The sequence below is a fragment of the Aythya marila genome, assembly GCF_965140915.1.
Source record: "Aythya marila genome assembly, chromosome: 15".
In the NCBI taxonomy this organism is placed as follows: domain Eukaryota; kingdom Metazoa; phylum Chordata; class Aves; order Anseriformes; family Anatidae; genus Aythya; species Aythya marila.
Window position 1 is genome coordinate 4,588,319 of NC_139056.1, and position 26,762 is coordinate 4,615,080.

Sequence of the window (26,762 nt, forward strand, 5' to 3'; positions counted from 1 at the left end):
CAAGCTCTATGAAGGCATTAACTATGCTGGCAGCATCTGACAGCAGGCATTCCTCACCTCACCTAGCCTGAACTGACTGCGAAGGGACGCTTACCCTCTGCTGCTGCAGAGCCATCCCACTCCCTTCTCTCACTGCAGGGCTGACTCACTCTGCAGTGCATGCAATCTGCCACACTACAGGGAACTATTTATGTGCTGGTAGACACCACCTCTTCTGAATCAGGCACTCTACAAACTGTCATTTCATTGTCTGAGGCTGCCTGTTCTGTTCTTCCAAACCAACCCGATCCCTCGCACACGGAAATGCACGGATCTGGATGTGAGTTAATGCAGGAAAGGAACTCAGAGGTCCGCAATTTTCTGGAGTAAAGAAAATTTTGAGAAAGTTTTTATTGAATCACTTGAGAAATTTGCTGACACAGTAGCACCAGCAAAGGACTTGAAATGTAAGCTTTCACTTCGGAGTCACCAACGAGGACCTAGAACATGGCTGCAAAATAAATGCTCAGCCAAGGCTACAGACTCAGATTGGTAATCGTGCTCAGTGTATTTGCAGGTACTCAGCGCACAGCAGTCCTTCACCTATGTATGAATTTTGTTTTATGCCTTTCTCCGGACTCGCATGGGTTTACAATAATAATGAAGGCTTGATGTCCCAAGGCACAAATCAAAATGCTGAGGGTGTTTTACCTACATTTGGTTACCTCAGTATCCATCACCACTCTGGGCCTATTAACTGCCACTGCGGCACCACAGGACATTGGGATCTTAAGGAGTTCCTATAGAATGGTGCCTTTAAATTACCTTTTCTTTTTTTTCCCCCTCACAGAGATGAGAACTACCCCCATTTAATTATTCTCAAATACATTTGCTCATATTCTCCCAATCTGGCTAAAGACAAGGCTGGCAGCTAGTCCTGCCTAAAGAAGATAGAAGTTCTCGAACAGCTGCACCCCAGCCAGGCACACCTCCCCTCCTGCTGCACAATCACAATGCAACTCCTCAGAGCAGAGCTGCAAGACAGAAGCGTATGCGGCATGCTTTCCAGAGCCTGAATCCAGCCTTCAGGCCTCCCAGCTGCAAGCTCAGCCAGAACTTTTTGCAGAAGTAGCAGGAAGACACTCACTGCAGAGCATTATGCTACAGTTTCCACAAATGTTTAGAATGCCCAGGTAAAGCTTTACAGTCTGTTTTTGCTCAGGAAAAAGTGAGCAACACGATTCAGATCAGGAAACTGAGGAAATTCTCCCCTTCCCATCCAATGCTTCAGAACTCCAGGATTTTCCACAAACCAACTATCTCTGCACCCTAAAGCACTACGGTACCACTGCTGGGACTGTCACCAAGTAAAGCCACTCTGAACATAAAAGCAGGAGCACCCCCAAGCCCAGCAGCTGACAGCACATTACGTGCATTCACACCATCCTTTTAAGAAACAAACCAGTTAATTGATTAATAATTAGTGATAACCAACAATATTACCAAGTGGTCCCTAGGCTAGAGACAAGCTGCTCTGAAGGTGTGACTTACCACCAGGTTAGAAGCTGTATTTGTGTTACCCAAGTCGCTCCCAGAGCTCTGACAGCTGGACACAGCTCTTCATTACTTCAGACCTGTTTCCTACACAGGTATACACGAGGTGCAGCACTGCCCAGCCAGATCATTGATTATCAAGGTATTTCTAAGTATCTACGTTTAACAACACTTTGGCTAGAACCAATAAAAGCTTCCTCTGTTCCCCAAACTATGCAAGTAAGATTAAGGTGACATACATCCCAAACACAACCTGGAACAATTGCCATGGCTCCAACGCATCTCCCGTGTTTGCTCCAGTGTTGCTGTGACATTCAGATATCCCCAAGGCAAGAGGAGATTGCTTCAGTATTTGCTAGCTGCAAGAGCAGAACTTCTCAGCTTGAATGCTCCTGATTTGGAAGTTAAAAATACGAGTTCTTGAATGAACCCATTTTGCTGATGAGACTATTGTTCAGGTACTCCAGCAGCAATTGCTACTCACAGTGCAGCTTTCCATCCAGCCAAGTTTCTGCAGTGCAATCAGAAGGACAAGCTGCCTACAAGCTCCTTGGCAGCTCCCGTTCCTTGTCACATGCCTCAGCCAGCACCCTTGCGCCATGACTGGGCCTGGTCAGGTCATGCTGCAGTCAGCTACACGGCACCGCCGTACAACACAGAGCAAAATGCACCAGGCAGGCAGGGGGAAAGCACTGCAACAGCCTCGCATTCCTGCTCTCAAGTGCTCCCCTGTGCAGCAGTTGGAAGCAGCAGTCATTGCTCTTTGACCACGAAGAGGGAATGCTTTAGCAGTTGATGACATGACTCTTGGTGCAGTGCTCAGTCACTTGAAAGAACCTGCCTCCCCTCCAGGGAATCCCTCCTCCTCCTAAAGGAGCAGCTAAAGCATTAAATCAGAGGCAGAGGAGTCATTACAGCAATGTAGTGAGGAATTTTTATTTGGAAACATGGTATAAGTTTGTAACCCAACACTGGGTGCACAACTCTGATGCCAGAGCATACGCAGTTACTACTGAAACACGGGAGTGTTTCGGACAATTGCTGTAATAAAACACGAAATTCTCATACTCCAATACCAGGACACTACAGCAATCTTTAGAATCAAAGTTACATCCAAGGAATTCTCTGCACTTACAATTGACCCCACAGTGTAATCTACCTATATATAAGATTAATATATATAGCATGGGAAATTGAAAATCCTTGCTCCATAGATGTATGAACATGTCAAGTCTTTTATAAATAAACATCCAGTGAAGAGAAAAATTACATTTCTAGTTCATATTTATACATAAAGTACTAACAGCAATGGGTGGAAAATTGCACGCAGGCCACCCCAAGCCATGCAACAGGCTTGGAGCAGCCCATCCAATTTAATATTGAAATACACACAGGACAGACGAGTCACTAACGTACATTGCGCATTTACAAGAGATCAACTACCAAATTGGGACAACTGTACACATTGGAGAAACCATTTTCATTCTGGAGCTTTAAATGTTGATTTGTTACATCTCTTTACATCATACTGCGACATTTACTTTGTGGAGAGGATAAGGGCAACAATGAGGCCATAGAGACCCAAGACTTCAGCGAAGATCAAAATCAGGATCATGCCCACAAATAACCTGGGCTGCTGCGCTGTTCCCCGTACACCTGCATCGCCCACGATGCCAATGGCGAAGCCAGCAGCCAGCCCACTGAGGCCCACGCTCAAGCCAGCGCCCAGCTGAAGAAAGCTCCTGTGGGACAGAGAAGGAAAGATTCAGTGGCAAGCAACAGGACACCCAACCCTCTGACTTCAGGCTAAACTCCCCGCCCCATTATTCTGCCACAGCACAGCCAGGTCATTCTAAGGCCTCTTGCGCTGCAGGAGTTATACATGTTAACCCCTCCTGTATGTCAGACAAGAACAGCCTGATTTTCCAGGCAGGGGTACCTGCAAAGGACCTTTTCTACCTGTTCTACCTTGGATCGAGGCTCACTGCTCAGCCAAACACAGTGCTCACCTGCTGTAGCTCATTCAGCGGCATCGGTACCGATTGTTAGGCCTCACAGAAGCATTGTTCTGCTCTGACAGCCACGCCAGTTCCAGCTCTTCTCAGAAGTTGAGATTAAGTTTCAGACTATAGCTGGTACGAAGGTACGATGTACAGCCTGAGGATTGCTTTACCAAGATGTAAAGCAGCAAGCATTGTTAATTATTCATTGGCACTTCCCAGGCAACAGGAGAGCTATTCAGACCTTCATTAACTCCTGGAAAAACGTGTGCACTCCAGCTCTAGAATCTGATACCACGAAACAAACTCACCCTCCTATCCCCAGACTGTCTGTACAGTTTCATTCAAGCCATAAACCATGACATTACTTGCAGTGATATTGCCTGCTGTTACGATGTTAGCTAATACACCACTACCCGTGAGGCTAAGGCCCTGCGTAGGACAGCTGAAATCCAGTCTGTACTGCAGAGCTCGGGTTAGGAGCATTTCGGATTTACAGCCAGCTGTGCTAACAGTCCTCCCAGGGTCTTCAGCAAAATCTACCCATTCAGCAGCAGCAAAATATTGATAGAACAGACTTCAGTGACACCAACAGGGATATAACTTACTTGAATAGTGTGATGGAAGGTGAAAGGGCATTGGCAATGAGGACTGCCACTACGAGGCCGTAGATAGCTATAATACCCGCCATGACGACAGGAATAATTGACTTCATGATGAGCTCAGGCCTCATGACAGACATGGCTGCAATACCCGTGCCGCTCTTTGCGGTTCCATAAGCGGCTCCCAAGGCTGGAAGGTAAAAAAAGAAAACATTAGGCAGGTCCCCAAATAACACGGCCTTTGTTACACTGCAGCATTAGGACAGCCGAGGTCAGCAAGAGGAAGGATTGTGCAAGTCAAAGAGTCACTTGACTGCTTGGTTTGTCAGACGGGAATACTCCCTTAGGGGATGGGGAAGTGACTTACCAGTCCCAGACTGGAACTAGATAAACAAAATGGTGCCAGTCAAGTACCACTGGCCACAGAACATCCTCTAAGAAGCCACCCTGCCGTGAGGCTAGCCACACACCCCTGCAGACACATTCCCCATTTAGTAGCCAAATCCCAAGGTCTGAATATGAACACGTTACTTCAGCATTTGTGCCCTCCCAGCACCCAGACTGCAGAGGCTCAGTTGAACTAGAGGGAAAAAAAAAAAGTGTCTTGTTACTGCAGGGGGATGTTGCCTGACAGAAGTAGGTTTTCCCACTGCTGAACTTTGAGATACTTTGGGTGCATTTAAGAAATCAGCCCATGTTTAACAAGTTGCCTTGTGCTATCCTTCACGGGGCCTTTTCTACCACAAAAGGCATCTGGTCGGTGCTCTGACCTGGAGTTAAACGTGCAGTTTCAGCTCCATCAGAAACATTTTGAAGCTGCAATGAACACTCATATTATTGCTGCGCTTCAGCCCTTGAAGGGACTCCTTCCATGCACACCCAGCCTGTGAAGGATTCAGGATTGCAGCCGCTGGAGCCACAGAACAGAACGGCACAGCTCACAGCTTAGGGATGGTCACAACAACCTTAGCCTTGAGGCCCGCTGATCACCTTGACAGATATTTGAACATGCAGCCACTAACACACAACCCCAAAGCTTGTTTTTCAAGGCAGAACACAGGCTTGTCACCTTAGGTGAGAGCTGCTAGAACCAAGAGTTCCGAAGTACTACCCCAAAAAATAGCTTCTGTCCTGAAAGTTTTATACCAGTCTCACAAGAGCTTCAATGCCTACCTCGTTCTGTGATTCTGGATTACTCAGGAAGACCCCTTTTCTTTCAGCCACATGCTGCAGCATTTCAGAAACCTCTACCTGCACTCACTGCCACCCAGGAGACAGCACGCAGCCATCCACAACCACGCTTGAAGCAGCACAACCAGCTCTTTACAAGGGAAAGTTTTTTCAGACACCACCAGGTTGACATTCAAAGGTAACAGTCCTGTTTAACTACAGTGAAACTTCTTTTGCCTGCTCACCAAGGTCACTGGAGAGCGTTAAATCTACAGGGATTTCAAGTGCCTGGACTGTTCAGGACTTCTTATATGCAACTCTGGTCCATCACTTTTAAGAACTGAGTTTTCTCTAGCAGAGGCTGTTCCACGAAGACCTGCTGCTGCCTCTTACACCAGTTTTCAAGTGCAGAATGTCGCACGTGGCCCAAAGGAGTTGCTGAGGTATTCAGAGGGCTTAGGCTAAGCACTTCCCCAATTCTCAGTATTGGGAGGCCACTTCATGCAGCCAAGAGCTGAGCAGTAATCCTCCTTGCTTTGCATTGCAAAACTTCAGAAGATTAATGAGGGTTCTACTGCTGCAGTAACACAGGACTCACTACCAGAAGTTATTTTAGTTACAAAGACTTGAACAGAAAGCCTCATCAACTACAAATTAGTTCTGCATTAGCAAAGCTCTTTAGCCTCCTGTAGCCTGGATCCTCTTCCTTTTAAAGTCTTAGCTATAAAGGAGGCAGATGTAAAAAGCTGCTCAGGACTAGACCACTCCAATTCTGCAGCTTTTTTGGAAGCACAAGCCAAAACCACGAGACAAGTTTCACCTGGAAATGCAAGCTAAGCCCCAAAAAAGCGTATAAAGTCAAACAGCAATATCAATGATTCTACTGCTTAGGACAGCTATGGAGTTACTCTAGCTGGAATTAGGAAGCCTTTCTTCTGGAGAAGTATTTCCTAGGGGCTGGATACCAAGGGAATCAAGGTTCAGACTGTCTACATCCAGACCAAAGCATTTGGCAGAGGCCATTTCTCTACCTGACCTTTTTTAGTTCTCTCCACAAAGAGAAAAGGCTTGCAAGAGAAGCAAAGTTCACTACTCGAAACCAGATCAGTCACTACTTCCTCCCAGCCTGAAGTTACACAGAGGCGTTGCCATTCATGTGGCAATGGATTACAGCAGCTGGTTTTGTAACACCACTTCCAGAAAGCCAGCCTGCTTCGGCTTTCGGGGCAGGATGATGATCAAAGCAAGCTTGTTAATTCCCAGTTATCAGTTCCCAATTCTACAAGACAGGCAACTTACACCTTTCACTGCATTTAAATGCATTAACATATGAAGGGCAGCGAGCTGTCACACAGCTCGAATTCTGGGGTGGTGCTGAAGAGCTACTACAGTCCCAGCAAGACGGCCAAACGCCACACACCCAGCCCCAGAGCTTGGCACAGCTGCGGCTTCTTGTTCAGCAGCATCTCCACCAGCAGGCTTACACCAGAGCTCGCTGCACCTCCACTGCCTTACAGCTCACTCTTCACTAGCCCGAGAAGCGCTCCTCGCACAGCTCTGTTACAGCAGCACTGCATTCCCGGAGCACAGCCCCACCTCCTTCCACCCAGTGGCACCTCGGCCAGCTCCACACCCCCTGCCACCTGCTAATGCTGGAAGCAGATGCGCTTCGCACACCGCTAGAACGCGGTGGATGAATTTGAAGGCTGCTCTCTGAAGTCCCAGAAAGCCAGGTGTGAAGAGAGTTGCTGAAGTAATGGGACCAACTTCTGTAGCTGCAGTTAGGACGTTCGGTAAGGTCACGCACTGAGCACGGTAATCTTGAGCTAAGATAGCTGCCCGTCACCTCAGGTGACATCCCCTCAGTAAGGAAGGGGCTACTGCCAAGAGAATTACATTGCTTCTGGGAAGCTCTGCAGGCACACACAGACAACTTCTGCAGACAGATGTGCACCTCCAGTGACTGTAAGTAGCCTTCAAGTCCAAGAACCCCTTGCAGACATATCGCTTCTTGCAGCCTCAGCAGCTGCAACGAACCCACCCGTGCTCAGCCCAAGCATACAGAAGGGCAGCAGCAGCCTCACACAGCGCAGCACCATCGGGTCCCTTCGGAGCCAGCGGCTTCCACCATGGGAAGGTGTCTGCACACAGCAGGGGCAGAGGAAAGGCTTCCAGCACGTGAATGAGCTGCATTTCCTTGCATTTGGAAGTGAGCGAGTGACACAAGTCAAACTTGCAGTGATACCAGACAGCGGCACTGCAATCGGAAATCTGAGAGATCATCCCGGATAAAGGCTTGCCTCTGGAGCCTGTCATAATTAGCCGACATCAGAGGGGCTCCCACACGCAGCGGGTAGCCCTGCCTTGAAGCAGACAGGAGGCATGGCTTCACCTGAGGACCTGCTCATCCTCGAGCAGTTGTCAGCCAGCTGGAGAACTCCGCAGGAGGCTGCACCCAGGTCAAGTACAGCCCTTGCTGTGCCGTTCCAGGAACTCAGTCATTTTCAAATGAAATGTTTCCATTTTTTCCCCACTGGTGTGCTTGGTGTGTCTCCACACCAAGTTCACCACAGCTCTGCACCAGGTGACAGTAACACTCCATGGACGCCTTGAAGAAAAGCTGTTCAGGCGCACATCTGCATCTCCCCAGGAAGGGCAGCTACAGGAGCAGCACCTGAGCCCGCACACACCCCGACCTCGCTGGCTGAGGGCCACAGCCCGTCCCCAGGGATCACGGGGTGAGAGATGAGCATCCTACAGCTCCAGAGCTGCTCCAGCACCAGGGAGGCTGTGCTTCCCTGTCCTCCCCTAAGCACGCAAGGGCACGTGGATTTATGGAGTCAGAATGGTTTGGGTTGGAGGAGACCTCAAAGGTCACCTGCATCCAACCCCCACCAGGTGCAGGGACCCCTCCCAGCACACCAGGTCGCTCACAACCCACCCAGCCTGGCCTTGGGCACTGCCCAGATGGGGCACCCACAGCTTCTCTGGGCAGCCTGGGCCAGGGCCTCACCGCCCTCTGAGTAAAGAATTTCTTCTGGATATCTAATCTAGATCCACCCTCTTTTAGTTTAAAACCATTCCCCCTTGCCCTGTCACTACACCCCTGCCAAAGAGGGCGCACTGTGACCTTTCCTATAACCCCCTACAGGGGCTGGGAGGCCTCTGTGGGGTCTCCCCGGAGCCTTCTCCTCTCCAGGCTGAGCACCCCCAGCTACCCCAGCCAGGCTTCACAGCAAAGGAGCTCCAGCCCCCGAGCATCCTCACGGCCCTCCTCCAAACCTGCTGCAACAGCTCTGTGTCCTTCTTGTGCTGGGGCCCAGAGCAGAGGGGCACAATCCCCTCCCTGCCCTGCTGCCCACGCTGCTGTCGGTGCAGCGCAGGATGCTGCAAGCACACCCTGCCAGCTCACACTGAGCTCCTGCCAGCCAGCACCAAGCACTCAGAGCTCCTTGCAGACTCCAGTAAGCTCAGAGCTAGCAGCTTGCAGCACTGTCAAAATCGTCAGAATCAGCCTGCAAGGCTAACAGGCAATCGCTCCTGTTCAGCACGTTTGGGAACTGAAGTGTTTTCAAGTCACAGCTCCTCATGGTTTTGCTGCAGAAGCAGCAGCCCAAAATAAGAAGGGGTTACCGGTCAGCTGCCCGAGGAGCTGGGACTTCTGCAGTTGGTCCTGCGTGCAGTCTGCGACACCACACAGAAGCCAGGAGCATTTTTAATCGGTATGGTAGGAGCTAACCTCCCCCAGGAGCACTGACTTACTCCAGCAAGCAGCAGGGCACAGTGGTGCCACCAGCAGCAGGCCTGGTGGCTCGTTACTTACATTCCTTTATCACATCAGCCCTCCTGCAACCCCCAGATGACCCATTTCGGGGTGCACCACTCCACTGCAGGTGCTGGCTGCGGAGATGCCCCACGTACCAGCCTGGAGGAACACTCACAGCTCACACCAGCCGCTCACAGGAGGCATCCACAGCTCCCAAGCCTCATTTCCGAAGCGTGTTCAGCAACGTTCAGACACGCACGTGGCCCGACCAGCTCGGCCTTGTGCTCCCCACTGCAAGGGAATAAGCCCAGCAGGTTGTGCTTTGCTGTTTTGTGAAGGCAGCAAGCAGACAGAAGCACACTGCTGTGAAGCTACATTTTTATTTTTTATTTTTTAAATCACCTAGAGCTTGATCAGGCTGTAGTTTCTCAGCCTGCAACCAGTCGGACTCTGGACAGACCGCAAAGGCTCCTTCTAGGAAGGAAAAGGAAGTTGACCAGCAGGTCCTGAGGCACCTGGCAGTCATCTCCACTGCTACTGCTCTGCGTGCTCCCACCAGGGGGCAAACACCTCCAGGCTTCAAAGTCTGCAGTGCCTTTGGGATGAGACAGGAATCCTACCATGTACAAAGCACAAGCAGCACAACACCTGCTTCAGCCAGGTCTTGCAGAGCCGATAGTTAAGGACTGGTTCTGTTTGTACTGATGCCAGATCTGATTTCCAAGTTCCAGACCCTAGAATTTACTGAGTGGAAATTACATCCTAACTTGTAGCTGCCCTGACCCACTGAGTGCTCCTGCCCCAACCACTCGGCCTTCAGAGCTCTTTTGATTTGGAACGGAGACTGCCTCTGTTCTGCCATCTCGTTTTGTTACCTGCAAGTTGCACCCAAGGAGCCTGCAAGCTCCTCTTCCATGAGGTCCACGCATCCTTACTGCAGCTCCCCTCCCACCAAGAGCCAGCATTTCAGGACGTACAAGTGCCATTTGCCCTCAAGGGTACCAACTGGAGCCACGCAGCCTTCCAGAGCCAGTCTGCGCAGGGCTGTGAGCAGCAGGAGTGCTGCTCTGAGCCAGCCATTCCAGGGGGTGGGGTATGCACGGGTGGGACGGCCACTTAATTAGCTTGCCAACAGCTACAGCACTGGGGTCCCTAGTTTAAAATAGAGTATTTTGTTAAATATGCAGCAGCAATGTGAAGCAGGACACAGGATGGACCTTAACACCGCTGGCTAGAGCCCTTTCATCAGCAGCCTTGCAGATGCCTGACCCAGCACCCACGGCAGCTGATGTCCCCCCCCCCCCCCCCAGCAGGACCCCAGTTCCCATTCTGGGGGCCCCAAGCAGTGAGCCCAGGCCACCACATCCTCCTGGGAGACTCAGCACGCACAGCATCAGGCAGCTTTTCCCAACATCGTGCTTCTTCATTTCTGGCAAGCAGAAGTCACATGGAAAAGCCTCTACAATTTGATCACTCAACAGCGCCTGACACTGAGCCAGCTCTGTGTCCTGCACATGGGGAATAAAGGAACCCCGGCCACCAGAACGGGTTGGAACCAGCCGGTGAGTGAGCAGGCTCCACGACAGCCAAGGTCACAGCAGCCTCCTTCAGCCTCCCGAGCTGCTATCAGCACTGGCTGACCAGAACGAGTTCTGCTATCTCTGTAGCATCAGCTGTTAATGTGCAAACATCAAACAGCACTGCCTGAAGTTGCCTGTTTTCACATCAAACTAGCCCGGACAGTATGAAACTCACCATGTTTACTACAAACAGGCCTCTGAAATCCAAACCCCACAAGAATCTGATCTTTAGATCCGTGAGTCAGACGTGATCACCGAGCCAGTTAACACCCATCTTTAGCTGCTTCTGCGCTGTTTGTCCAACCAGCCTTGGGTCCTTGCTCTGAAGTTTGCTTTTAGAACAGTTCAATTAGCATCAGCACATGCCACGGAACCACATCCCAACCCAGAAAGCTGCATGACACGGCAAGTTTCAGCTCACCCCGTGCTGGCACCCATGCCAAACTTCCTTAAACAAGTTACTTCACTAAACAAGCAATTCAGTTATGTTCACAACTGAGGAATAGTTCTGCATCAGCAGTATCTGCATTCCATTTAGATTTCCTCCAGTAACGAGCTCACCAGATGTGCTTAGGCCCCAACAAGAGACCAAACGGCTCCAACTTGCTGCTCTGAGGATCATCTGACTCTGCAACAGCAGAGCCGTCACGTACCAGCAGCACTGTAGGTACCAAACCCTCAGCAGCACAGCTTCAGCACCCAGAGCTACCCAGCACCACCCTTCTTGAACTTGCAGCCTCCCAATACAACGTTCACCAAACCTGCAGCATCTGGGTGGTTTCACTTCTAGCTCAGATGTGCCAAGCGAGGCTTTGGATTTTTATCAGAACGTTGACTCATCTCTGCGGCCCTCACCGTGCCTTCTGCTGAAGCAAACAGCACAAAGCCCCTGGAAGGCCGCACGCTGCTCTTCTGCTCCCAGTAGGATTTTGGGAGAGGAATTAAATACTGAGCTGCCTTGAGGAAACAGTCATTGAAGATCTTAATCACCGCCACTACCGAAGGCACTCACCTGCCAACTCTCATTTCATTTTTCTCCTACAACCAACTCGGTCTATTCCTCTGCTGCTGTCACCAGCTGACAGGCAGGTCAAGCAGTCTCAGGTTGGCTTCCATAGCACTCCAGGCAGTTCTCAGGAAAGCCCTGATGTGTCAGGCACGAGTACAGTGTTTGAACTCCATGGCAGCAGGCCACTAGCTGCCATCAGCCCCAGATATCTGCATCCTGCTGCTGGGCACTACCCAAGACTCGACACACCCAGCCAGGCCTTTCCATGGCAAGCGACAAGCCATGAACACCGCTGGGGTGAAACCAGCCACCGGTCCACACCACCAGCACCAGCACAGCTGAACAGCTGCCCCTGGACATTTTACAGCCTCCTGTACACTTCACTCTTCACACAGCCTGACCTACCGCATGACTCAACCAGGAACAGCTTCTGCAGGCTCGCCTTCCGGATCTACCTACCCTCTGAGGGGCTGCTTTAGAGCGAGAGAAGCCAAGGGCACGGGCAGCAGCAGCACACACACAGCTCGAGGCAGAGCCGGCTCCGAGGCCAAGCGCTTCCCCTGCTCAGCTGGGAGCCTGGCTGGGGGTGGGTGGGGGCAGCCAGTGCAAGCAGCTCCTCAGAGGCGCTTCACCCCATGGCTGTGGGGCTATTACCGCATCCCTCAGCACCGGGGCAGCCCCGTGAGGCCCCCCCAGGTGGCACCGCACCGGGGGCTCCCCCGCACGGCCCCGGGAGGGTCCCCGCAGCCAGGCCCGGGATGCGGGGTGGGGGGGGTGGGGGTTGGGGGGTGCCGAGGCCGCAGCCCGGGGCCGCCCCCGCCGGCGCCGCAGTCACGTGGGGGGGGGGCTCCGCGGTGACGTCACGCGCGCAGACCCCTCCGCCGCTGCCGGGTGCCCGGATGGAGAGGGGGGGGGGGCGGCGCGAGCCCCTCCCCGGCGCGCTCTCGGGGCGGGGGAGGGGGAGGGAGGGGGAGGGAGGGGGGGAGGGGGCCGCGGCCGCCCCCGCAGCGCCCGGCGCGGCCCCGCGCGCACCCCGCGGAGAGGGGGGGGAAGGTGCGGGGAGGGCCCCGCTCAGCCCCCACAGCCCCCCCCGGCCCCGCGCTCACCGCTGAAGACCATGGCGGCCGAGGCGCCCATCACGGCGAAGAAGGAGGCGTACTCGGGGGTGCTGTCGGACGACATGGCGGCGGCGGCGGCGGGGGAGGAGGCCGGGGCGAGGCGAGGCTGCGAGCGGGGAGGGAGGGCGGGTAGCGGGGAGGGAGGCCGAGCTGCGCTGCTGCTGCTGCTGCGGCGCCGTCCTCCGCGGGCAGCGGCCGGCCACAAAATGGCGGAGGCGCGGCGGGGCGGGGAGAGGCGGGGCGGGGCCGGGCGCTGTGGGCACTGCGCGGCGGGGCCGGGCGCCGCGCCCTAAATACGGCCCCGCAGCACAAGATGGCGCCGCGCCGCCCCCCTCACGCCGCCCCCGCCCGGCCGCTACCACGCGGGCACCGCGCGGGGCCGCCCCGCCGCCTCCTCCACCCCCCTCCGCTCTTCCCCAGCGATCCCCGGGAACGGGAGCGGCCCCGGGGCGCTGCCGCCGCCGCGTCCCTCACAGGGCCCCGGGGCTCTGCGGCCGCCGCTGGGCGCCCCCTTCCCTCTCCGCCCCCCCCCCTCCAGGCGGTGGTTCGGTCCCAGCGTGAGTCAGCGCTCATTAGCATAGGGAGCGGGGCTTGAAGGAGGCCCCGCCCCCGGCAGCGGGAGCGCGCGGCGGGCGCGTCCTCGAGGCCGCCTGGGCGCGCGGCGCGGCCCCGGGCGCTGGGCTGGGGCAGGAGGGGCAGAAAAGGGGCCCCGGGGCCGCCCTGCGCCTCCTGCACCGCCACCGCGCCCCGCGGTGCCTCAGCCAGGGCAGCGCTGTCAGCGCCAGCGAGGATCTCCAGCGGGCAGCGGGGTGCCCCGAGCCGCCGCCCTGCGGGCAGGGCCCCAAGAAGCAGAGATTTCACCTAAACCCTACAGGGTTAAACCCTAAACCTGTAGGGTTTAGGTGAAATCTCTGCAGGAGGAAGGCGTGCGAGCTGCCCCTGCAGAGCAGAGGGCCGGGACGCTGCCCTCCTGTCCCTCCCTAACCCCCCTTCCATGCTCCTCACTTGTGGCTCAGGTGACATCTCCGGGTTTCAGTTCTCCAGCACTACACGTCTAATAAATCTGGACATTTTTTCTTTTATTTTTTTTTCTTTTTTTTTTTTTTGCCTAGCAATGCCTAGCCCAGGTCAGCCCTGGCTGCATGCACCCTGGTGACATGGTGTGGCTGTGGGCTACATGGAGGGGAGGCACTGCCTGGGGCAGCACCTGACCTGGTGCTAATGTCCTAAAAATGCCCCAGGCTCACCAGGAGCCCCCAGCTCAGCTCACAGCAGCCCGGCCAGGGCTGGGGACGGGTCCCAAGGGGTCATGGAGCTGAGCCAGTGCCAGCAGCGAGGGAAGGGCAGGGCTGGTGGCGGGGCCGTCACCCTCAGCCACTGGGAAGGGGGCAAACCCAGCCACAGCGTTCCCTGATTCAGCGTCTGCCGTGGTGTCTCACCCAAATCTCACCAAAATCACATGGTGGAGTCACGGGGCTGGGGGCTGGTGCTCCTGTGGGCTCGTCCTCAGCTGCTCCCTGTGCCCCATGTCCTGGGGGCACAGCTCCCCTCTCTGCCAGGGGTCTGCCAGGGCTGGGGCGGTTTGCACATCGGGATTCCCTCCCTCTACTTGGGGCCTAACGAACTGATCCCCATCCTGCTTTCTTGCCCTGCTAAAAACTGTTTTCTCTCTTTTCTGTATGACGATTATTTTTTGCTGCCCTGTGGGTGAATTCAGGTGGGAAATCACCGTTGTTCCTCCCATCCCTTCAGCCCCTGGGGGTGGTGTGGCGAGGAAATACAGCTCGGCCCCACGTCACCGCAGCTGCTGGTGGAAGCTGCGTGGCACTGCTCGTGTCGGGCGGTCTCCAGTTCTGTCCAATGCAGCACAGGTGGCTCGTTTGGCCACCCCAAACCCCTCTCAGGAGACACAGGTATCACAGGTATTCCTGCTGCCCAGCTCTGCCCTGCAGTCCCACCTGACCGCTGAGCAAAGGATGTGTGCCTGCTTCCCCGGCCGCCTTCCCAGCTGTGTCCTCGCTGCTTGGAGCACCCAAACAAAATGCTGCAAGGGAGCCAAGTCAAACAGCGCTCGGTTATCTCTTGTTTAGCAAAGAGAAACTGAAACAGAGAAGTGTTTTCCTTTGGTTTTGTTATTTCTCTTTTGGCCCAGTATTTCCTTTTTTTTTTTTTTTTTTTTTTTTCTTTTTCTCTGCTGAAGGAGCCACCGCCAGCACCCAAGGCTGAGGCCGCGAGGGCTCGCTCCCAGCAACTCCGCACCCGATGGCTCTGCCAGCAGCCACTAGGTCTGCCAAGAGGCCACGGGACCGTGCCAAAGCTTGGAGGAGGGGGATGTGGGAATTGGAGGGGGCAAGCCTCTTTTTTTTTTTGAGTTCTGCTTCCTGGGTTTCACATCTTGCTCCCAGGCAGTTCCTCTCCTCCAGCACCCTGCGCAGACAACGTCAGGGTGCGGGAGGAGGGTTATCTGACCGCTGGGAGAGCTGCAGCTGAGTCCTGCTGCGGCCAGCACTGGTGGTGAGAGCCCTCAAGGGACAAACACCCAAGAAATGACATTTGGTAGAAGTGACCCTGTGCCTCCAAGGGGAGCTGCAGGATGTGCTCACCTCACCAACGTCAAAGCCATAGCTCTGGCTCTGGCTGGTGCCAGAGTTTCCAAAGCCCAGCCCTCTGCTGCAGCCCAGGATGCTTCAACGTGGGTCCAGCAGGCACAGCTCACCTTAGAGCTGTAGGGAGATATCAAATTTGGGCTCTTTGCTCAGGGAGGAAAAGCACGGCTGCATCCACCACTGTGATTTCAAGGAGACACAGCTGACAGCAAAGTTCAGGAAACGTGAATGAGAGGGGTAAAGCCAGGCGGATGACAAAAGATCACATGGGGACATCTGTCCAGAAAAGGGGAAGAGCTAGAGGAGACTCAGTGGAAATACGGGACATGCATGGAAACCCTCAGTTCCTCCTTGTACCTCTCTTTTTATCCCGAGTGCAGTGCAGAAACTGAAGGACATCATATGCAGAGCAATAAAAGCAGCTGATTTTGTGCAGCAATATTAATGTTTGAAATAGATGTGTGGGGCTTCGGGTGCATTGGGGTTTATGAAATGGGATCAAACCCAGCAGGAACAACCCCAGCTTTGTGACTCCTTTGTCTCTTCTGGGGGAGGGAGGGAAATGCCCCCGACGGGAGACAGTCTGGGAGCAGGGCCTGCAGTGCCATGGGGGGCCTGGAGCCCCTCAGACACCCACCAGGGGAGGAGCTCAGCCCCATGGGCAGGGTGCTGGTGCTGGTATTGGCCCTCAAGGCCTTCACCAGGAGCCTGGCATGGCACTGGGCCCGTCCTCTCAGCCCTGTGTGGGAGAGGGGCCTGGTGGTCCCTGCTGGCACTGCCCAGCAACACGAGGGGCTGCCTTCGCTCCGAGCCCCTTTGCTGAGGAGATCTCAGCCACGTTCTGGCTGCTGGGAGGCAGAGCTGCCTGTGCTTCCTCCCCCAGCCTTCCCGGGGGCCTCGGCTGTCCCGCTGCACCCCTTGCACCCAGCTGAGCATGGGGAGGTTTCCTCCCCCACAGGGAGATTTTCTGTTTCTTCCACAGCGAGGTTTTTCCCCTCAGCTGACCCAGGGGCAGGTCAGGAATAGCTCCCCAGCTCAGGCTGCCTCCTGTGAATCAGTAACACTCGCTGATGCACACACCAGGCGCACACACGATTCCTCAGCCCCAGATTTCACATCCCGGCGCTTCCCAAGATCTCAGGCCTGGCCAGCTCTGCACAGCTGCTGGGAAGGACAAGGGCCTCGTGTAGCAAGCTTCCAGCTCCCTTTCACCTCTGAAAGTCCTCTTGGCTATAGCAGGCTGCAGATTAAACATTAAGCCCCTAAACACATCCTTTGCCTCAAAAAAAAACCACCAGTGTAAGGGCAGGAACAAGAACGGGCTAGTGCCAATGCTGCCAAGAACGTCCCCTTGCCTTGTGTACCAGGAAACACAGATCCAGCCCCTGCAAGCAGGTTCTGGCTGCACCAGAGAGGAATCACAGCAGAAGTCATGAGGCGCAATTCAGGCCAAAGGACCTTGTTTATGCTGACTTACACGCCAAGCCCCTGCCCTTCCTTTTATCCTTTGGCTTGTCCCAGATGCTCTTTCTTCACGTACAGCCCCTTGGGGCAGCCCAGGAGTGGGAGCAGGCACTGGCTGGAGGCCCCCACGGACAGGACGTGGGCCTGGGCTGCTGCCTGCTGCCAAAGGAGAGCACAGCACAGCTCCCTTCCCAAACACAGCCTGGCAACCTGGAGAGAATTTCTCATTTGAGCAGCTCCAAAACGGTCGGAGTACTAAATGTGATCAGGGCAACCACCACAGGAGGAGAGGGGCTTTGACTCTTCTTTGGAAACCTCCAATACTTGCCCATACCTCCCCCCCGGCGTGTCAAACTCGTGTTCATCGAATTGCCTCTGGTAGCCAGTTATTCCCCCTGTGGTTTCTACTTCTGCAATTTCTGCACACAATCACATTGCTCATTAGCAAAGGAAGCTGTCCCAAAAAGATCCGCACGCTCAAAACCACTGAGAATTATAACCTGGCAGAGTCCTGCACTGCTCGAGGCAAACTGCTGCTTCTGGAGGCAAGGTCCTGAATGGGGAACTGGCCCAGGTGCACATCCCGATCCCGCAGTGCAAGTGAAGCTCCTTGAAGAACAATTTTCCTTTATGTACCCCAGAGGAGTAACAGACCACACTGCACCTTAGCAGCCATGACTGATTACTCGGCGACGTAAGAAACAGCAAAACTTAGCGGGTTAGCTATGGCAGCTGGTAAAAAAAAATAAAAAATAAAATAAATAAAAATAAAAAGGCAGATCCTCTGAAGCAGAATGTAAGTCAAGGAGTATTTCTGTCCCCTGGGAATGGCTAAGGCAGCTAACTGGTGAGCTCGGTGCTGTCCGGCTGTGCTGCCCCACGCTGTGGCCGTTTGCCTGGGCCATGGGAAGGGTCCAGCGGTGCTCTGGCTGTGGGGACAGCAGGGACGCCCGCACTGCCCTGCTCCAGGGTCCCCCGAGGGTCATCTCCACGTACCCCCAGTGAGGGCAGGCAGCAGCTGCTGGTGCCGCACCCCTTGCACGGAGCATGTGGAAGAGCTCCTGTGGGTGCTGGGGGGCAGGAGGGGCTGTGCAGAAATCCCCCCCACCTCTGTGGCCATGGGCTGGCTGCCACACCGCTGGGTGCTGGGACACCGCGTCTCTGCGAGCTCCCCGGCTCCCAGCTTTGTGCTGCCGGTGCAGGCAGGAGCTGCCCCCACACTGCCAAGGGCCGTCCCCACAGAGCACACACAGCTCAGCAGCAGGAGATCACGGGACAAAATGCTCCTACGCAGCCCAGCAAACAGCTGCCAGACGAGAAACGCTGGAAGTTTTAGCCCTAAACCTTCCTCGAAGAAGGCTGGAGGAGCTGTTGCTCTGCAAGGTTCATACTGAGCAACCAAACTCAGCTGGTGGTCTTTGTTGGGTCTGAATCAGAGCCCCAGCAAGAGCAGTCCCCTAAAACACGGCATGCTCAGCCTGCTGCAGGAGACAGGCTTGGTACAGCAGCCCCCACACCAGTTCTTGAAAGGAACTGACCACCTGGGGTAATCCCTACAGCACAGCAGAGAGCTTCCCGATATGAGGAGGCAGAAGAGGGTCTCCACATTAACCCAGAGGCCTTTAGGGCAGCAGGGTTTCACTGCGTGAAGAGAAGCACTGTGCCTCAGCCTCCACCAGCAAGGCAGTGCCAGTCGTGGCCAGCTTGTTCTGCCGAGCGGTGGAGCCCACGCTGGTGCTGCTTGGTCTGGGACAAGCATAGGTCAAAAATTCTGCCTTCTGTTTGTGGCACAGAGAGGGATTTCTGCAGCCAGGGGAATGAGGCATGGCTGCTGGCACACTGGGTTTGTACTCTGCCACAGGGTTTTTCCAAGCTGGCTGCTCACAGCATGCAGCCGTGAGAGCACGGAAGGGCTGGAAGACCAGGCAGAAAGTCAGTCAATGGCAGATGGAGGGCACAGCCACTGACTTTGGGAGGAAAACTCAACCATAAAAAAAGGAGGTGAATCACCAAGCAAACAGAACTGGAGCCCAGTCAGCAGGAGGGAGGCATGCATCAGGTCGTGACAGCGTGGACAGTCCCGAAGCCTTATCTATACTTGCACAACAGAAACAAAACAGAGGCCGAATTCTCTCCAACATCGCCCAGCTGAAGTCCACGTTCAGTTTCACTGATCAGCCCATTGCACGGTCTGAAAACAGAGTCGGAAGCAGCCTGAGACAGCAGACCACGGCCAAGTGGCTGGATCACAACAACCCTCCCCACTGCTCACGCAGAGGAAGAGCAACCAAAAGCAGCACTTGGGGAGGGTGGCAGCAAGGCAGGGATGGAAATACCCAGCAGGGTGCTTTAAAAAGCATCAGAGCTTTTATTTGTGTTCACTCTTGGCTCTTGTGCCACCAGCTGGCTGCAAAATATCTCCCAAGGAAGCAGATACCTGTGCCATGATTACAGTCGTGCGTCCAAAACCCACAGAAAGGCAGCGCTAGCAGGCATCGCGCTCTTCCCACAGGGCAGCACCACTGCAAGACAGAGGACAGCCTTCGCCTGCCAGGAGGCACGGCTCCTCCAACTTTGGGATGCAAACTTCCCTTCCCATGAGTTACCACCCACAACTTCCACCTCATCAAGCCCTCCAGGTACGACAAGGAGCTCCCACCGTCTGATGCATCCAGCATTTAGTTCCCTTTCCAGGTGCAAGGCCGCACAGGTTAAAGTAGCTGCGAAGCTTAAACCACGAGCCCACACTGCTCAGCTTCACATTCCCTCAGTTACACTTTCCTTCTACTGAGCACTTTTGGTGTTAAGCTTAAGGTCTATCATGGAGTTGTAAAAATTGTGAATGGTGGTATTTAATGCTAAGCTCACTTTTGGAAATCATGGTTATCCAGAGAAAGCCTGCTTCACACCCATTTGCCCTGCTCCTGCATATTTAAAAAAAAAAAAAAAAAAAAGAAGAAGACTGGTAATCTCCATTTACTAAATTCTGGGACTTTGGGCCTGTAAATTTAGTCGTGCGTAAGGCAGGGAAGAAGGAAGCAGTGTTTCCTACATGGTGAGTCGCAGGGGAACCTCTAGTGGCCACAGGCTTTCTTTGCAACAAAGCACCGACTGCAGCGCGGAGTGAACAAGGCAGCTGGCATGAGCAACGCAAATTGTTTCTGAAAGCTCAGCAAACCCTCCTTGCCACATTGCATCCCCCCAGAGCACAGCTTTGCTCTTGGAAACACCCACAGACAGTAGCAGAGGAGGCCCCCATGTTCTCTCTCTTTTTTTTTTTTTTTTTAAATAAAAAACCCAACTCCTACCTGACAAGTGATTTCACTTAAAACCCATCTTTTAGGGGAATTTCACTTGAAGCTCAAACAGCTTTTTTCCCCTGTAGGGAGTTTGCAAAGACACTTTGCTCATGAAATACCTTGATATCCTCCAATTCTACCAATAAGTCGCTGGAGTTCCCACAAGCCTTAATGATTAAGGCACTGCTGAAGACCTGGCGCAGAGCAACAGGAAAATTTGTTCCAATCAGCACTGCTAACTAGCAGCACCTCTTCAACCATGTCAAAAAGCAACTGCTCTGTTATCAGGGACACCGGGAGGGAAGAGATCCAGGTTAAAACCAAGCCATCAAGAGAAAAATACTGGTTTTAAGCAAGCAATTCCCTGATCCAGCTGCCTGCCGGCTGCTAAGTCAGCTCTGTGCTGTCACCAGGAAGGTGCAGCCTCTGGAGGGAGCACGGCTGACCTGGATGCTGCGGGACGGTAGTTGAGGCAATGACACTGTTCACATGCAAAGGATGGAGCGGTGCTGCTGGTGGAGTGAGAAATAGATGCTGAGGGGTTAACTGTAGAACTACAGCAGATCCAGAGAAGTCACCCAACGCTGATTTTGCAAATTTAGCCAACACAGATGTATATTGTTAAACCATAAGGACAGGACTGAGGTAGGGAATATCAACAGGACGACCCTAAAAGATAAGGGAAGACTTCCTGCACACAGGTGATAGAACCAGCAAAAACTGGCTTGGACTGCTGCAGTCTGTAAATGAAAGGAAAAGTCAGAAATGAGAGGAAAGAAGTCAGAAGTTTAGCAGCGAGGCCATCTGGCCTTCATCAAAAGACCACCAGAGTACCCGGGATGACAACCCAAGGACTCTACCTATGTTACTGGTTCTTCTGACACCTAACGAATATGCAAGAGACTCAGGGGGAAGCAAAATGAATCTGTATATATGAAATGAATAAATATATATCCCATCAGTATAAGCACCCTGGTAGTAACCCTTGGTGTGCAAGCCAGGAGGAGCGATCCCCCTTGCGCCCAGCGCTGCAATAAACGTACCTGCTTTATAACTCTCCTCGAGTTTCTGTGCGTTACTGGTTGGCCTGAGTCAACTGCTGGGGAACAGAAGACATCTCTAAACTTCATTTTAAACACGAGCTGGGCTGGGACACAACACTCTTCAGTCTCAGCCAAGGGAAGGCTGCTCATTCCACAATTTGCCAACCTGTTTTTCCCCAGTCTGGCACCTGATCCTGCTGGAAGCATTGTGAAAGCTCCAAAGCCAGTCCACAGACTGCATGTTCACTGCGCCAGGCTTCATCATTGTGAAGAGTTCACATGAGAGAACACGCTCAGAGGTTTATTTCTCTACCATATCGCTTACTCTGAGGTCTACAACAAGGAAAAATCCACAGACAGCTTTGCTGAAGAACAGAGCCAGTGGCTTCCACAGTCAAACACCTTTTAATACAATGCAAGGTTCTTCACAGTAACAAAACCAGCATCAACGCAGGGCAGCAATTCTAACACTTGGGTCAGAAAGCAGTTCAGCAGCACACCCACTCACCTGAAGGAAAAACATCACACAAGTAACACGCATTCATCTCAGCTATGAGGAGCTCCGTACAGCACTCGGGACAACGACAGGGAAGGTTTCCCCTTCCCTCTCCCCTTAACGCAATTCATCAGAAAAGTTAGTGCATCAGAGTGTAGGAACCGCAGCTTCAAGGTCTCATGAGGAAGGCTGCCCAGTCTGGCTAGCAGCTGGAAACAGTTCCTGTGGCCTGGCAACAGCTTCAATGCCACTTACAAACAAATGCAAGTTTCTAATGTCAGGAGTTTCTGCTCTTCTCTGCCTTCAGCAGAATACTACAAAGCAAAAACAGCTTCTAGGGAAAGCAAACTGCTCTTGCAGAACTGTGGAAGCTGATGCTCAGCCTGCAGCTCTCCAGCTTCACCCTGAACAGTTTATCCAGTGCCATGAGTGCTTGGCTGCCAACAGGACTGCAAACACGAGGGAGGGCACTCCAACAGTCAGTTGGAACATGACCAAAACACTCTGCAGCTGGGGGACCTTCAGATAGCTTTAACCTTGTGATAAGGTGCCCACGGGTCCCATTTTCTTCAAGAGCAGTTTGTTTGCAGTCCACCTCTGGAGTTTTGCATGTAACATACAAACTGTTGGCTTAATTACCTGGCTTTGATACACACTTGGTCAGCAATAACCATTAACTACACAGAAAAAAGAAAGCCTCTTCGCTACTGGTAAGTCGAGTCCCAGGGCTATTCCTCTGAGATGTCTCGCAAACAATGAAAACCACACACGAGGATTTGCACTTGAAAAGAAACATTCATTTTTACTGGACCAAAGGAATGTGTGAAGATGACACAGCTTTGTATAATTCCTCTTGCTAGATTATTGCAGCCTCTTGTTTATTTAGGTTATTCAAATTCAGAACAATGCAGTAGTGTTCCGGGATGTCTGCAAGAGATGGCTACAAGGACTGAAGAAGCACACGTTGCAGCAATGGTTTAAGATTGATAAGAATATCACCAGGCAGCAGGAGGAGGATCACTTGGTACCAAATTAGCTGTTCTCATTTGATATAAGGGAGTCCTAGAACTGACTGACTTTTGACAAGAACTCGAGACTCAGATGTCTGAATCTCACTGACTTTTAGCACCAGTCCCTGAATTCTCACACTAATATGCTATGACAAATTTCTGACCCACTACGAGTAATTTCTGATTTCAAACACCCAAACATCAGTGCACTAAGAACAGAGTAGGGAAAGGAACAGTGTTTCGCTTGAGACATGGTACAGCACTCGGGTTTTACTGACATGGTTGCATCCAGCAAGAACAGAGGGAGAAAAGTCACATCACCACCACCAGCTGCAGGAGAGATTTTGCACATAAAAGCTATTCATTTGGGGTGTAATACTGAAGTCACACAAATCCTGCCAAAACACAGCTCCAGGGAATTTCCAAAAACTTGACAAGTTGAAAATTAATGCTATTATTTTCATGCAAGGGCACTTCACAGGTGAGCTGAAAAGGGAGTTGATATGGACAAAGCTAAGAAGTCCCACCTACACTCAAGAAATCCTACCAAACGTGGTACATTTTCCAAGTGTTTTATTTTGTCAGAGGAAGTCTGTGGGATATTACTGAGTGCAACATGATACTGCCAGCTTTGAAAAAGAAGTAATACGGCAGCATCAGTCAATGTTTATGTTTGTAAGAAGCCAGAAGTTCAAGCCCCTTCCCATCAATACCTCTAAGTATTACTGATTACATCAACCCTTCCAGTTCAACCAAGCTTACAGGAAACCCAGAAAAGAGCAAGCAGCACGTGAATCAATGGCTGGGCACAACTCACTGAATGCTAAGCAGGAAAGAGGACCCATGCTTACTCTCAAGCAGTATGAAATAATCTAATAGCAGATATACTCAGTGCAAGAGATGTCGTAAATTTGTATATGCAATCTAGTATTTCAAGGGGTTATTTTGAAAAAACTCAAAATGGCACCATAAGAAGAAACTCACATTTTTGCTAATTTTGTTCATTGACGTTACAAGTGGCAACAATCTACCGAGACACATATTTCATTGCTGACATGATAAGCAAGCCAACATCATCACCCTGACTGACCTGTGGCCTCTGAGTATTAACATGATTCTGATGAGCCCAGCTGAGATTTTACCACTACAACTTTTAAGTTTTTCCCTTTAATGAACTTCAAGATTAAGTAGTAAGAACATTTTCCCCACTCCAATAGATTGAACAGCTGAGAAAGAAACTCACTTCTCTTATCCCTTCATTTCACCCATAGTAGTGAATCACCTTACTAGTGAATCTCTCATGGAAGTTCTGAGAACACCCTGTGGCACACTCTGGACTATCCACTGATATTTATGTACTTGTGCTTCATGTGGGAGAGGCTCTGCAGTACATACAGGCAGTGTTAGATAAAGACAGTCAGCAGTTGCCTCCAGATATCACAGAGTGTGAGGCGTGCTTGCAGAACAGAACTGCACACTTGAATTCTCAGGAATAAGCAAAAACTTCTTTGCATCAACCACCCTTGACCCAAGCACAGATGGCAAAAGAACATTACCTTGTTTAGAATCTCATCACAGGGAAGACTCATGATATGGCAAAACAGTGTCACCTAGAGTTCTCCTGGGAAACTCGTTCACTCCCAGAACAGTGTTACATAGAAGATTCCCCTCCCACATTCCTCCATTTAACGTCAGGAGAGTGCATTAACCTTCTGCACGCCAATGTTTAATTCCCCAAACATTTAGTGATATCAGCACAATTATTCTCAGATTTAAAGCTTCGTTTCAGCTTTCACAAAAGACAAAGAAATAGAAGTGTCTAAGCACTGCACATAATCTCAGGCTTTCAGCTGCCTTAAACACAAGTCAGACTGAAATTATTATACTGATATGGAATAGAAATGTAAACAAGAATCCAGCCTCTGAGATATGATTGTCCTGTCTGGGTGCCTTCTTCAGAGGCAGCCTCCTCAAACAGATGCAGCTGGAATGTATCAAGGGCTCAGGTACAAGGAGGAAGGTAACCAGCAATCACAGTTCCTTTGAGAATTAAGGACTTTCATAACTTTCTCATGAAATGGTACTGATAATAGCTCATGATTTGTCTGCACAATGTCTGTTTACAGCAGGGCAATGATTTTATGAACTTTTGTCACGCCTTTATGAACTTTTTTATGCCTTTTGTCAAATCTGAGGTCTCCAATATTCCTGTGAAAGGACGTTTGATATTACTGGCTCAAGCCAGATACTTTTCCCAGTGGCACACAGCTCTACAGTACACCTCAGGCAGCTCAGTGTCTCCGAGGAATTGCATTGAACAGCAAAACTGTCCTGCGATATTGACTTGTATACATTTAGGATGGTTTGAAATCATTCCATTTTCACTTTTACCTAATATCAACGCCTGAATCCAGCCAGATCTGGTATCTAGAGGTAATGAGCTAAGGAGTTAATCAGGAACATCACTTCACTTTAACCTGCCTTAAATAAAAGTAAACAACTAAGCCCTGCATTCAAGTGCACTGCTTAGTAATTATTAAGGAACACTGTGCCCACAGGTAATTATGGTCTAACTAGGTTCCTGCATTAGAATTTGCCCTGGAAATCCTAAGACAACTGAAAAGCTGTCTGAATAACGATAGTCATGTCAGCCATTCATGGTGTCCCTGAAGCCCCACACCTCCAATACAGAGATCTGGAAGCTTTCAGAACACAATGGTTGATTATTGAAAGTATTGCAGTGGCTGGTTCTTCCATGGTTCAGGTCTGCATCCAGATAAAGAGCCTGGCCATCACCACCTCCTGTGAAGAGACAAGGACGAATTTAAAGCTGTCTTTACCTTTCTTAGGATGTGAAACTGCTATACAAGAAAACGACTTAAGTATTGGAAGCTTTAAATGGGATTTACTTGCAATTTTCAGGTATAACAGCTATGATCAAATGCATAGCTTTTAAATGACAATATCAGAATAGTGGTTTTTTTTTTTTGTTTGTTTTGTTTTTTTTAATTCATGCAATTCAGTAAGAACAAGAATACTGACTCAACTGCCTGCCTTTAAGGCTTGTTTTTCATTGCTGGAGAATCGTGAAAGCTATCAACTGCATATTTTCTCTCAGTGAAGGAAAATTGCAGAAACTTAGCAATCAAAAACAAAGCTGGGAGGAGAACAAGATCCATAGGCAACAGCATTGGCTTGGAATTCTTAATCATTAGAAAACACATCAAAGTGAACAGGATTTTGATTATCCGTGGATCTATGTCAATATTCACAGAGCTTATAGTCAGAGATGCAGTAAAGTGAAACAGATTTAAACAGAAATGTGTTAGGAAAACAAAAAGAAGGATTTCCCTACTGCTTATAGGGCAACCATATAAGAATTATTACAGAAACCATCTGAAGAATCAAAAGGGTTGAAAGCCTTGCCTACACCTGGAGTTGTTCATTTTTATGTATCTACTGCCCAAGCTTGTATTTCTCTTATTACTACCTATAGTGAACAGTAAAGATCACTCAATTATCTGTGACACATCAATATAAGTGATTTCCAATTCAGTTACAAATGTACTCAAGTTCTCACTAGCCTAGCTGATACTTAAGCAGCCCAACTTGTGGTCGATTACAGCACGTGTTGCTAAGTGGGAAATTGGCAGACATTTGATGATACAGATGAAATCAGTGGACTAGTTGCTCTCTCAACAAGTGCCAAGTGAAGCTCTTTGGGAAAAGAAAAACTACAGCTGTACCTGTTGCTTGTACACTCCCTTAGGTGACAATCTTACTAAGCAGGCTTTTGCCAAAGTCAGCAGCATCACAGATCCAATAAAGTTCCAGAAGAATGAACATGTTTTATACTTCACCTTGTGATTCAAAGGCCTCAGCATAAACTAAGATCCTCTTCAAGAACTATTTCTCATCACTAGGCAGGATGAAGGTATGGCTGTGCTTAAAACTATGACTTACTGTCAAAGATCTTATTCTAAAATGCACAGCGTTTAAGTTTTCCCATGGAAAGTTTGGTTGGGTAATGACATCAGGCTTTGGCCACTTCTCTCTAACTGCAGCA

The 26,762-nt window shown here is 51.3% G+C and overlaps 2 protein-coding genes across 7 annotated transcripts in view; both read right to left on the reverse strand.

Moving 5' to 3' along the window:
- Nucleotides 1-2,444: 2,444 nt before the first annotated feature.
- On the reverse strand, nt 2,445-13,016 carry ATP6V0C (ATPase H+ transporting V0 subunit c). The gene is made up of 3 exons (XM_082772101.1): nt 12,767-13,016; nt 4,142-4,325; nt 2,445-3,275 (listed from the first exon to the last, which is right to left on the reverse strand). Exons 1-3 carry the CDS (start codon nt 12,840-12,842, stop codon nt 3,071-3,073), a joined length of 465 nt encoding a protein of 154 aa, XP_082628227.1. The 5' UTR covers nt 12,843-13,016; the 3' UTR covers nt 2,445-3,070.
- Nucleotides 13,017-21,200: 8,184 nt separating this feature from the next.
- Nucleotides 21,201-26,762, reverse strand: part of TBC1D24 (TBC1 domain family member 24) — a 29,195-nt gene continuing 23,633 nt past the window's right edge. For all 6 annotated transcript variants that reach the window (XM_082772103.1, XM_082772107.1, XM_082772102.1 and 3 more), the window contains one exon: nt 21,201-25,498. In XM_082772103.1, the coding sequence (XP_082628229.1) occupies nt 25,344-25,498 (155 nt within the window). In that variant the 3' untranslated portion in view covers nt 21,201-25,343. The remainder of the gene's footprint in view (nt 25,499-26,762) is intronic.